Source organism: Empidonax traillii, unplaced genomic scaffold, assembly GCF_003031625.1.
Source record: "Empidonax traillii isolate 1590-97213 ecotype Southwest subspecies unplaced genomic scaffold, ASM303162v1 scaffold22:size5013007, whole genome shotgun sequence".
Taxonomy (NCBI): domain Eukaryota; kingdom Metazoa; phylum Chordata; class Aves; order Passeriformes; family Tyrannidae; genus Empidonax; species Empidonax traillii.
In genome coordinates, this window is record NW_020955215.1 from 69,081 (window position 1) to 80,495 (window position 11,415).

At 63.7% G+C, this 11,415-nt stretch overlaps 2 protein-coding genes across 4 annotated transcripts; both read left to right on the forward strand.

Moving 5' to 3' along the window:
- Window positions 1-104: 104 nt before the first annotated feature.
- On the forward strand, window positions 105-2,667 carry B4GALT7 (beta-1,4-galactosyltransferase 7). The gene is made up of 6 exons (XM_027900877.1): window positions 105-202; window positions 319-672; window positions 1,180-1,405; window positions 1,657-1,740; window positions 1,900-2,004; window positions 2,168-2,667. Exons 1-6 carry the CDS (start codon window positions 156-158, stop codon window positions 2,321-2,323), a joined length of 972 nt encoding a protein of 323 aa, XP_027756678.1. The 5' UTR covers window positions 105-155; the 3' UTR covers window positions 2,324-2,667.
- Window positions 2,668-6,349: 3,682 nt separating this feature from the next.
- On the forward strand, window positions 6,350-11,314 carry N4BP3 (NEDD4 binding protein 3). 3 transcript variants are annotated; one of them, XM_027900892.1, is made up of 5 exons: window positions 6,350-6,438; window positions 8,090-8,533; window positions 8,697-9,251; window positions 9,451-9,708; window positions 9,926-11,314. In XM_027900892.1, the coding sequence occupies exons 2-5, from the start codon at window positions 8,120-8,122 to the stop codon at window positions 10,496-10,498; spliced, it is 1,800 nt and encodes a 599-aa protein (XP_027756693.1). In that variant the 5' UTR covers window positions 6,350-6,438; window positions 8,090-8,119; the 3' UTR covers window positions 10,499-11,314. The 3 variants fall into 3 exon arrangements, with proteins under 3 accessions (XP_027756693.1, XP_027756711.1, XP_027756702.1); XM_027900910.1 differs by having other exon boundaries at window positions 6,423-6,438; window positions 8,087-8,533; XM_027900901.1 differs by lacking the exon at window positions 6,350-6,438 and having other exon boundaries at window positions 7,991-8,533.
- Window positions 11,315-11,415: the final 101 nt, after the last annotated feature.

Here is an 11,415-nt window from a genome sequence, read left to right on the forward strand (position 1 = left end):
GTGGGAGGAGGGATGGGGGGATGTCCTCCGCGGTCGGTCCCGCCCCCGTCCCGCCCCGCCGGCGGAAGGGAAGCGGGGCCGTGTTTCCGGGAGGTCGGGGGGGAGCGGTGGGTGCCGCCAGCGTGTCCCCCGGGCGGCGGGGCCGGGCGGGCGCCATGGGCCCGGCCCGCCGCAGGGATGCGCTCCGGCTGCGCGGCGGCGGGTGAGCCCGGCGGGGCGCGGGGGGCGCGGGTGGCACCGCGGGGTCCGGCGGGGCGGGGGGCTGGGGGGGTCTGGGGTGGGGGTCCCGTCGCCCGCTGACCCCGCGCTGTGCCCCAGGTCCCCGCCGCTCCCGCGGCTCTTCCCCGGCCGTCTCTCCGCCTTCCCGCTGTTCCTCCTGGCGCTGCTCCTGGGCTTCGCCTCGCTGCTCTGGCTCCAGCTCAGCTGCTCCGGCGAGGGGCCGGTGCCCGGCGGGCAGGACCGGGGGGCTCCCCGCCAGCGCTGCCCGCCCCCCGCCCCGCTCCAGCCCGCCCAGGACGAGCCGTCGTGGGGCCCGCACCGGCTGGCGCTGCTGGTGCCCTTCCGAGAGCGCTTCGAGGAGCTGCTGGCCTTCGTGCCCTACATGCACCGCTTCCTCAGCAAGAAGAAGATCCGTCACCACATCTTCATCCTCAACCAAGTGGATCATTTCAGGTAGCGTCTCTCCCTGTGCCAAGGGACGAGGGGTCCTTCCCGAAGCTCTCTCCCTGCCATGAGCTGTGGGAGGGTCTTGTGGAGAAGCAGAGGGCCAGGGCAGTGGGACATCGTGAGCAGAGTGTGATGGTCTCCTCAGAGTTGCTCATTCTAGAGCTTAGAGAGGGATGAAGGTGTTTTGCTTCCCTCTTCCTTAGCAAGAATCACAGAACCCTATACTCCCCAGGTATTTTGACTTTCTCTCCCCATGTCACTGGTCTGCAGCAGCAGACATCTGGGGACTTTGAAATTCAAAGCAAGACAGTGGGGTGTTTGGAAACACTATTGCTTGTCCTCAGCTCGCTCTGCATGGAGAAGCAGGGGTGCAATTTCAGGACAAGGAGTGTTGTGTTTGTGTGTCCCTGTTTGGGGACTGCTTGGACACTGAGCGTTGAGGAGCCTGACAGAGGGATGTGAAGGGACAGTGGCTGCTGTGTGTGGCACTGAGAGGCCCCGGTCCTGTGGCAGGTTTAACAGGGCGTCCCTGATCAACGTGGGCTTCCTGGAGAGCGGCAACGACACCGACTACATCGCAATGCATGACGTCGATCTCCTGCCCCTCAACGAGCACCTGGACTACAGCTTCCCGGAGGCAGGGCCCTTCCACGTGGCATCCCCGGAGCTGCACCCGCTCTACCACTACAAGACCTACGTTGGCGGCATCCTGCTGCTCACCAAGCAGCACTACGAGTTGGTGAGTGCAGGGGTGGGATGTTCTGGATGCTTTGGGGCGGGGGCTACAACATTATCAGGGTGAAGAGTTTTGTGCTACGTGCTTGGGAAACAGGGAGAGGAGTCAAAATGGTTTGGGACAGAGCCTGTGGTCTGAGCTGGTAGTGGGGGCAGGAAAGGGAAGGCTGTGCTGGTGCTCTGGTGCTACTGGTGTCTGCTCCTCTGAGGCTGTGGAGCTGTGCTGGACCTTGGCCGGTGCTGTTCTTGTTCCAGTGCAATGGCATGTCCAACCGCTTCTGGGGCTGGGGACGGGAGGACGACGAGTTTTATCGACGTATCAAAGGAGCTGGTCTCCAGGTAAGGGGTCTCCATTACCTCCTGGTTTGGAATTGCCCTTTTTCTTTTCTCATTGCCTGTGCAGGCAGGGGCCTGGGGAAGGCGGCCCTGCACTCCCTCCTCCAGCAGCAGGTGCACAAGTTTTCCAGTAGCTCTACAGAAGCTTTGCTCTTTTCCCAGGTTCGTCGTCCTTCTGGAATCACAACTGGATACGAGACTTTCCAGCACCTGCATGACCCAGCCTGGAGGAAGAGAGACCAGAAGCGCATTGCTGCACAGAAGCAGGTGAGAGCTCTGGTCAAGGGGAACCACATGAGGCTTGGGTTGTGATCACTACATGCTCCAAGCCTCATTGCTCATGTCGTCCCCTGCCAGCTCTCTGCTCCCTCCCCAGGCACTGGGTGCTTCCCACTTATAACATGGGCTGAACAGTCTTTCTATTCCCCAGGAGCAGTTTAAGGTGGATCGGGAGGGAGGTCTGAACAACGTGAGGTACCGAATCGAATCACGGACAGATCTGAGTGTGGCAGGAGCCCCTTGCACTGTCCTTAATATCTTGCTGGACTGTGACACAAATGAGACCCCCTGGTGCACGTTTGGCTGAGCCCGTCCCCGTGTGCCAGTTGTGTGTGCTGTGCTGATGCCAAGACTCCAGGGCTGCCGTAGAGCTGCTTGGAGCAGGCAGGATTTTGGCAGCAGATGAGCATGGCAGTGCTGGTGAGACACAGAGGAACAGACAAGGCTGAGAACTGGGTTTTGCTGGGACCAACAGGAAGAGACTGAGAGTGGAACTCGGTGGTGTTGCTGCTGACGCTGGTGCTGCCTCCTAGGGCAGGCACAGGAGGTGGTTTTCCTGTGCTGAACATGCCTGAGCTGCTACTCAGCTCAGAGGACAATAAAGAACTGTCAGGGTAGTTGTGAGTTGTGAATGCCCTGGGCTGTGCTGTACCACTCTGTTTTCCTGCTCCCTTTACCTTCCTGGCTTCACTGGCTTGGCCCTGAGGGTGCTCCGTGTGACAGGCTGGGAGCTGCTCTGGTTCAGAGGCCGAGCCAGTCTGAAATGGGCTCTGAGTGAGATGGTGCCTGTTCCAGCTGCCAGGTACCCCCAGGGCTGGGCTGTGGTCACTCCACTGCGGGAAGTGGTTGTGGTTAAGCTGTGCCCTGAGCCCCAGGATCCACAGCCCTGCTGGATGTCAGCAGGTCCTGTAGGCCAGGACCTGTCTTTGGAGTGAGGAGGAGAGTCCTGGCTTGAGCTGCTCCTCTTCTTGTCTGCCCTCTGTGGCATGTGCTGCCTCAGCCTGTCTGGAGGGGGTTGGAGAACTTGATGTCTCCCTGGAAGGGCTGAGGGGAACTGGGATCTGCTCTGGGCCCTGCATTCCCTGTCCTGGGAAGGACTGGCTGCCAGGCTCACCGCAGTGCTGGTGGAACTGGGGGGATGGTGTGGGTGAAGTGTCAGAATTGGAACAGTCACCCCTAATCCACCCCTGAGCTGAGAGTAACAAGAGCTGCTGTGGGCAAGGCAGAGGCTGGGCCGTTCCTGCTGAAGGTGGGAACAGGGGGCTTTGGGTTGATGAAGAGAAGGCAGGTCTGGGGGGGAACCAGGCTGCAGCTCCCATCTGCTGAGGATGGCAAATGCCTGATGACTCTCAAGGGAGACCCCTGCCAACACTGGGCTTCTCCATCACCAGCCTGGCCTGGCCATGGCTTTGGGGTGCTGTGTGGATGGAGCTGTGCCACTCCAGAGTGGAGGGTGCTCAGGCTGGCTGACTGATGGTGCCATGTGTGGGCCTGCACCGAGCTGGCTCTGGGGTTTTGGCACATATTTTGGGTACTGCTGCCTCCTCAAGCTGGGTAGACCCCACTGAACAGCCAGTACCCCTCTGTTCAGCCCTGTCACCAGCACTGGCACCAGGCCCTTTGCATTTCCTGGCCCCTTCTGTCCTCATACCCTGCCTGGCGCTTCCCAGAGCGGTCTCTTTGCATTCTCAGACAGAAGCTGTTGCCATCTCAGGAAGACAAGCAGCTCTGGGGAGGAGTGCTGGGATGAGGGAGGCAGAAGCATCAGAGCCAATTGAGGGGGTTGTACACTATGTAGGGATGGGGTGTCTGGAGAGATCTGGTGCCATTTGCTCTCTGTGCTGCTCTGGAGCAGAGGAGTCTGGAGCCCTCAGAGGGGGTGTGAGGGGGCTGTCTCCAAGGCAGGGGTCGTGGTGGCAATGCAGGGTGGTGAGGATCAGGCTGTGCTGCTTTGCATCATGGAAGGGGCAGACCCAGCCTTGAGGTGATGTGGAGATGTGCTGCCCAAGAGTTCCCATTGGCCTCTCCAGTCCAATCCAGTCCAGTCCAAGCCCCAAAGCAGCACTGATACCTGGCATGAAGATTGCTGGTCAGCTTGGGCACCCAGTGTGCTGCTCTAGAGGTGTTCCCAGCACCACTCATGTCCCTTGCCGTGGGCAGCCAGAGGGAGACATCAGCATAGCAGCCCCACTCCTGTCTCTCCATGGAGAGAGCGGGTTTTGGGATTGGCCACCTGTATTCCAGCCACTTCCTGGTGCCTGAACCACAGCCAGGGCTGGCAGAGGCAGATCAAAGTATTTCTCTACACCATTCAAAATAGATGACACAATTTCGGGCAGGTTTCATGGAGATGTAGCTGTGCAGAAACAGAGCATATGTGCACCTCGCACTTTGCTCAGCGCTACAGGCTCCTCTCCTGCTGCCTGGCAGCTATTTCTCAGCTCTGCTCGCAGCCCCCTCACCCTCCAGTTGCTTTTGTGGAAAAGGCGCCGTGCTGGAGACCCGGCTTCCTTTTATAGCCCTGAATGTGACTTGGAGGTCGCTCAGCTCTGCTCCCCCCACGCACTTCAATATCAGCAATAGCCCAGCGGGAAGGGATGAAGTTTTTCCCCGTTGCCTTCCTGCAGATGGATAACACTGCCTGCTGACCCAGGAGTCCTGCAGAGCTGAGCCAGAGGCCTCCCAGCGTTCTCAGGCTCTCAGCAACCCTGAGGAGAGCATCAGAATGCTCAGGGGCAGAGAGGGTCCCTGGAGTCCCAGCCCTGCCCCTCTGCGACCCCCCTTCTGGGGTCCCAATTGCTGCCAGTGAGGCTGTGTGGGGGCTGCTGCAGGCGCAGCAATTGAAGGCTTTTATTGCTGGTTGTTCTAAACCAGATGGTTCCGGAGCTGTTTGCTGGTGAAAATGTGGAATTGCTTTAGTATCATGGTGGGGAGGATTGGGGGGTAAAGTGAGCAGAGAGTGGGGACTGGGGAAAAACTAATGGGAAGCAGGAGCATTTCTACCCCGAGAAGGGGGCATGGAGTATCTCAGGCAGTGTGGGAGCTGCTATCCCAGGGAGATGAGGTCGGGACACGGTGGAGCAGGAAACGGGGCAGACGGGAAGGAGGGGTGCGGCTGTGACCAGCACCCGTTGCAGTCAGCCCGGCATCACTGGAACCTGCCCGGTCCAAGCCCCGTGGGATGATGCCTGTCTCCGCAGGCTGCCGGTGGGGCCCCGTTCATGGCTGAGCTCCAGGCAGAGAGCTGGGGCATCGCAGACACGTTCCTGGTACCAGCAGGGTGGGAAATGGCACCGTTGGGAAGGCCCCCCCATATTCAGAGGCCATATGTGCTGCCGCTCCGGCGTGCGGTGGGGAACAGGGGGCCGGAGGGAGCAGAGCGTGCCTTGGCAGCGCACCGAGGACACTGCCAGCATGTGAGCCCGGCGAGCAGGGACCGGGGACAGTGTGTGTGTGGGAGAGCACTGGCAGCACAGCTTGAGGACTCGGGTGTGCGGGGGGAGTAGCGGGGGGCTGGCAGCGAGGGGGCCCCAGTGTGCGAGAGTGCCGGGTGCGTGCGTCCCCCATGCTGGGGACGGTGCGGGTGCGATCCCTCCCCGGGGATAAACGGGCACCGCACCGTGGGGACGGGGCAGAGCTGCTGCTGGTGTCCTGCTCCACGAGGAGGCCGGGACGCCGGTGACCAGGTCCAGCCCGTGGCGAGATCCGCGCTCCCTGCGGCTGCCACGCTGCAATAGGCGGCAAGTGACAAAACCGGCTCCGGGCCAGGACGTGGCAGCGCTGATTCACAGGGATGGAGCGTGTCGCGTCTCGCTGGCGCCAGGCCAGGTGCTGGGGCAGGTGGGGTACACACCATGCCCCCCGCGGCTTTGTGGGGCTCCTGCCCACCCGTGGGTGCTGTGAGGGGGGGCACGGGGTTGTCCTGCAAGAGGAGGGTGCAGGGATTGTCCCACCGTGCTGAGACCCCTCTCCACTCCTCAGGTGTGAAGCAAAATATTTCTCTCCACCCTCACCGGGTGATACTCGTTGACTCCAGCCCCGCGCTACGGTGAGGGCCACCGGGGACCGACTGGGCACCGCTGCCGAGCCTGGAGCTGTAGCTCAGGGGGTTTGCGGGGGTCTCCCCGCGCTTCAGGCGGGGGTGTTTGCACAAGGAGCGCTCAGCGCCGCACGCAGCCAGCCCGGCCTGCCCCGCCCCGCTGGTGGGCACGGCCGGGCCGCCCCCCTCCTTCCTCCTCCTCCTCCTCTTTCCTCCTCCTCCTCCTCCTTCCCGCCTCTCCCGTCCCACCGCCCCCGCGCCGCGATTTGCCGGTGCCGGCCCCGCCCGCCGCCCCGCGCGGCCGCGGCCGAGGGGCGCGTTCAAACGCGGCGAGGGAAGGATCGCGGAGCGGAGCCGTGCGGGACCGCAGCGCCGCCGGCATGGTGAGTGCGGGGCCGGGGGTTCCCAGGGCACCCCATCTCCCTTCCCCAGTGCGCTCCGGCGAGCAGCGCTTTGTCCCGGGCTCGGCCCCGGGCACCGACCGCCCCCTCCGCCTTCCCCCGTGCCGGAAATTCCGGCGGGGCTGCGGGAGGCGCGGGGGGGGCTGTGCGGGGACCCGCGCTCGCCTTCCCGCAGCACCCCCTGCGCCCCCGCGCAGCCCCCCCCCCCCCCGTGCCCTCCCGCGTGGAGTGGGAAGGGGAGAGGATTTGTGGCCTATCTTGCCCGGGCACGGCCGGGGTTGGGAACAGAAGGAGCCAGGCTGGCCGGACCGGTGTTTTGCCGCCTGGAGGGTGATCCCCTCCCTGCCGCAGGCAGGACGCCTTCGGGCTTCCCCGGCGTTTCCCAAAGCTCCCACAACCTGACCTACTTCCTCGGCCGCCTGTGCCGGGAGGAGCCGCTGCGGGGCTCGGCCGAGCTGCTCCCCCATGCCGGGGGCTGCACGAGCATCCACTCCCCTGCTGCACCACCATGGGAACATCCATGTCCCTCATCCCCGTGCACAGCCGGTGGCACCGCAGGCATGCTAGATCCTTCCAGAGGGTCTGTCCCTCGTGCCCTTCGTGGGGTGCCGATGCCCGGAGCAGGTGCTGGGCTCGCAGAGGGAGGTGACAGCGCAGGCCGGGAGCTGTCAGACAGGTTTATGCGTGGCAGCAATTAAAACCGGGGTGTTTGTTTACGCGGCGCGTGGTGCTGAGAACCAGGGCAGCTTCCTGGGTGTAACCCGGCCCCGGAGCCCTCGGCGAGGCTGGGAGCCGTGCTGGGGGCTCTGCCTCGCCCCTGCCACGCTCGCCGTGTCCCCTCCATTGATGTGAGGCCATCATCCCCCTCCCTAGCGCTGGGGAGCCAGAGCCAAGGCCGAAGGCATCCCCTCATCCTTCCTTCCCTGGCCACCTGCGCAGGAAGCTTCATTGTCCCGTCAGCATCCTGCCCCTTCCCACCGCCCTCGCGCCATGTCCGGCCACGGGGTCCCCAGCACGCACACCACAGCTGGGCTGTGGCTGCCTCATCCCTGCCTGTTGCTGGGGTGGAAATGCCTGTGGATGGAGCGGGCCCGTGTGCAGCTCACCCTGTGGGGTGCAGGAGCCTGTGCTGTGTGGAAGTGACCCCTTGGTGCTTGAGAGGTGCCTGTCACCTGCACACCCTGGGGAGGGCAGGGTGATGGGCATCCCCAGGGGCGTTACGGGGAGTTCTCCAGAGGGTGTCCGGACCCAGAGGTCCCAGTGGGGCGGGTGGGTGCCGCTGGGCTGGGGCTGGCGCCAGGCCCGGGCAGGTGCTGCCGGCTCCCGAACTCGCCCGCCTGGCTGGGCGGCAGGTGCCTGTTCTGGTGGCAGCCCCGGCCGCGGGCGGGAGGTGGGGCTGGGTGTGGGAGGGAGGCGCTGCACCATGGGGGGGGGCAGCAGTGGGGAGCCCCCGCCCTGGTGTGTGCCCTGGCACCCCTTTGCTCGGCTCCCCCAGGGAGCTGCATGGGAGATGGCAGGTCTGTCCCAGTGCCAGGAGCTAAGGTGGGCCCTTGGGGCTGGCTGGGAAGCGGGGGTGCAGGAGTTTCGCAGTCCCGATTGCCCGGCATCACTGACTCTGTCTCTCCCCCAGCAGTGCTGGTACTGGGCTTTTCTCTAATTCTCCATGGCAGCAGCACAGGGTCCTGTGACCTGTGAGCCTGACACCCGTGTCCTCGGCACCTACCTCTCCTCGGAGCCCGTCGGCGTCGTTGGCAGCATGGGCAGCGTGGGCAGCCTGGTGGAGAAGCAGGATCTGTCCCCTCTGGAGCTGCGGGCCCCACTGGGGGGCTCGCGGGGGCTTCGGCAGCCTGACGGCTTGTTGCGGAAGGGGCCGAGCCAGCGGGAGCTCTTTGGGTACCTGCACGGAGCCAAGAAGGAGATGCGGTCGGAGCGGAAGCACCAGATGTCGAGCGCCTGCTACAAGAGGGACTATGAGAGTGACCGCGAGAACCGATCCCCCGAGCGCTGCTCCCGGGAGCATCACCGTGGGGCTGACTTCTCCAAGAGCTCCCTGCCGGAGCGGGGCCGCTTTGACAAGGTGAGGCTGTGGGTGCTGTGCGGGGTTCTGGAATACATCCTGGTTTGTGAGAGGATGGGTTTGGAGCAGAACGGTCCATGCCCCCCTGGATGGGATGTGGGGATTTGAAACCCCTGGCTGTGGGGGTTGTTGGGCTCATGCTGACTCTATTCTTGTTTTTCAGTGCCGTATCAGGCCCTCGGCCTTCAAGGCGGTGGCTGGGAAGGGGCTGGTCTCCATGCAGGGCCTGTCCTCATCCAAGGGGCAGAAGTTGTCCAAGAGCAATGGGAGCCTGCACACGCTGCTGTCGCAGAGCAGCACAGCAGCCCCACAGCACGGCCCACTCCGCACCCACCTGCTCCACGCCATCAGCCTGGATGAGGCCTCCGACTCCAGCCACAACTCCATCCAGAGCTTCCCGTCCTACGGCTCCCGCCTCAAGCCTGCCCAGAGCCAGTTCAGCGCCTCCATGGGCCACATCAACCACATTGGGGGCTCCTTGGACAGGGTCTCCCGCAGCCCCAGGGACCCCCTGGCCCCTGAGAAGGTGCCCCTGTCCTGCAAGAGCATGGCCACGCTGAGCCGGCTGCAGAGCCCTGGCGAGCCCCCGCCACCCTATGAGTTCTCCTACTCGCTGGAGGATGCGGTGAAGCAGCTGGAGGATCGGCTGCAGGAGACAGGAGGGGAACTGCGGCAGCTCAAGAGGAGCCTCAGCGAGACCGAAGACCCCTTCACGCAGGTGAGCTGTGGGGCTGGGGCGGGGCTGGGGCAGTGCTGGGTGCCCTGGGCAGGGCTGTGGGACAGTGATGTCTGGATGGAAGGAGCTGCTGTGGGGGGTGATAGGCTGGGAATGCCCAAGTACCGGAGGACCCAACATCATGGGGCCTTCTAGGGTCCCTCCGTGGGGCTGCGGACTCTGACTGCTGTCCACCTGGCAGGTGTTTGAGGACAAGCAGCGGCTGTGGCTGGACGAGCTGGAGGACCTGAAGCAGATGTACATGGCCCGGCTGCAGCAGGTGATGCAGCAGGCGCAGCGTGGGCAGCGGGCACTGCAGCTGCAGCTCTACAAGGCACAGCAGGAGAAGAAGCGGCTGCAGGAGGAGTTGAGCCTGCAGCAGTGCCAGTGCGAGGAGCCCAAGCTCCGGCAGCCCCAGGGCGAACGTGGCAGCCCCAAGCTGGAGGAGACCAAGTGGGAGGTGAGTCCCCTTCTTTTCCTCCCTGTTGCCACCCTCCTGGCTGTGGAGCCAGGATGGGCGCCAACGGTTCCCTGCTCCAGTGTCACGCGTGGCCACAGGATGGGGGGCATTAGCCAGGTGTGATGTTCATGGTCTCCCAGGAGGACAATCTGGGGTGCTGCCACCCCTGGGGTCCTGCTCCCACAGCCCTTCCTCATGGCTTGCCTGTGCCCTGCAGGTGTGCCAGAAGGCAGCAGAGATCTCCCTGCTGAAACAGCAGCTCCGGGACACCCAGGAGGAGATGGCTCAGAAGCTGGGTGAGATCTTCAGCCTGAAGACACAGCTGCGGGAGGCCAAGGCGGAGGTCCAGGCCAGGGACTCCCAACTGGCACAGCTGGCAGACTCCTTCCAGAATCCCCCAGAGCCCAGCACCTCGATGCCTCTGGGTGACGACCCCATGCCATCGTGCCAGGACTTCCCTGGCTGCGAAACTGATGACTCCAAGTGCCGGGGCCTCCACAGCGACTCGGCGGAGCCCCTGGAGCGGCAGGTGGAGTGGCTGTGGGCAGAGCTGCTGCGAGAACGGCGTCAGGGCCAGCTGCAGGCTGTGAACTTTGAGCTGGAGAGGAAAACGTGGCAGGAGGAGAAGGAGAAGGTGCTGCGGTACCAGCGGGAGCTCCAGGCCAGCTACATGGAGATGTACCACCGGAGCCAGGCGCTGGAGCGGGAGCTGCGACAGCTGCGGTCGGAGCCCAGGGATGTCGGGACCGACTCGCCCTGGATCGAGCGGGTGGAGTCCTCGAAGATCTGAGGGATGGGATGCCAGTGGAACTGTGAAGGGGGAACATCTCTTGCTGCTGCAGCGGGACGATCTCAGGGTGTGCACAAGGACTGGCCGCTCGGCGCTGCCCTGGGCCAAAGGACTGATTGCGACAAGGGAGCTTTTCCTTCTTGCAGCACTTCAGGCCCTTCTGGTGGGGGTCTCTGGAGAGCAGGGGGGCCATCTGTGCCAGGGTGGGGGTCTTGCATGTGCCCCGTGCTCTGACTCCAGGAGCGTTTGCCCTGTGATTCCTTCTGCCATGGGGGCAGAAACCAAGCACCCTGTGAAACATTCCCTGTCCCTCCTGCTCTGCTGTCCCTGTTCCTGCAACCCATAACTTAATGTCTTTTGAGGAGGGGATTGAGCCCTGTCCCCACCCCACTGCCTTGCTGTGGGACTTCCACCTGCTGCTTGCAGTGGCCACCTTGTCAGCATGGCCCTAGAGCTGCTGGTGCCACTAGGAAGGCAGAGGAAGAAACCTGATGAGTGCTGGTACTGCTTGGAGGGGGCAGCTGCTCTAGCACCTCTGCTGGGGCTTCCCATGTCCCCAGTGTGGCTCTGCAATGGAGGTGGTTGATGCAGCTTCCCTCAGGCTGAGAGGGGCGAGTGTGCCTTGTGCAAGGAGGGATGGGAACTGGAGCCCTGTCGCACTGGGAGGAATTGCGGGGGGAATAGAACGTGTGGGCAGGGATGTGCTTGAGCTGGGGAAGAGACTGAGGTCTCCCCTTGCAGGGTGGGTAAGGGAGAGCTAGGGGAGCCCCAAGGCGCTGGGAGGAGGGAGCCCTGCTCCGTGTCTGTAACAGCAGAGCCACATGAAGGCCAGGCCCGGCCCCACACCTCGTTCCTGCAATAAACCTGTATTTCTCTCTCCCGGCCTCTGCTTCCCTCGGGGTCGGGGGGGGATTCCG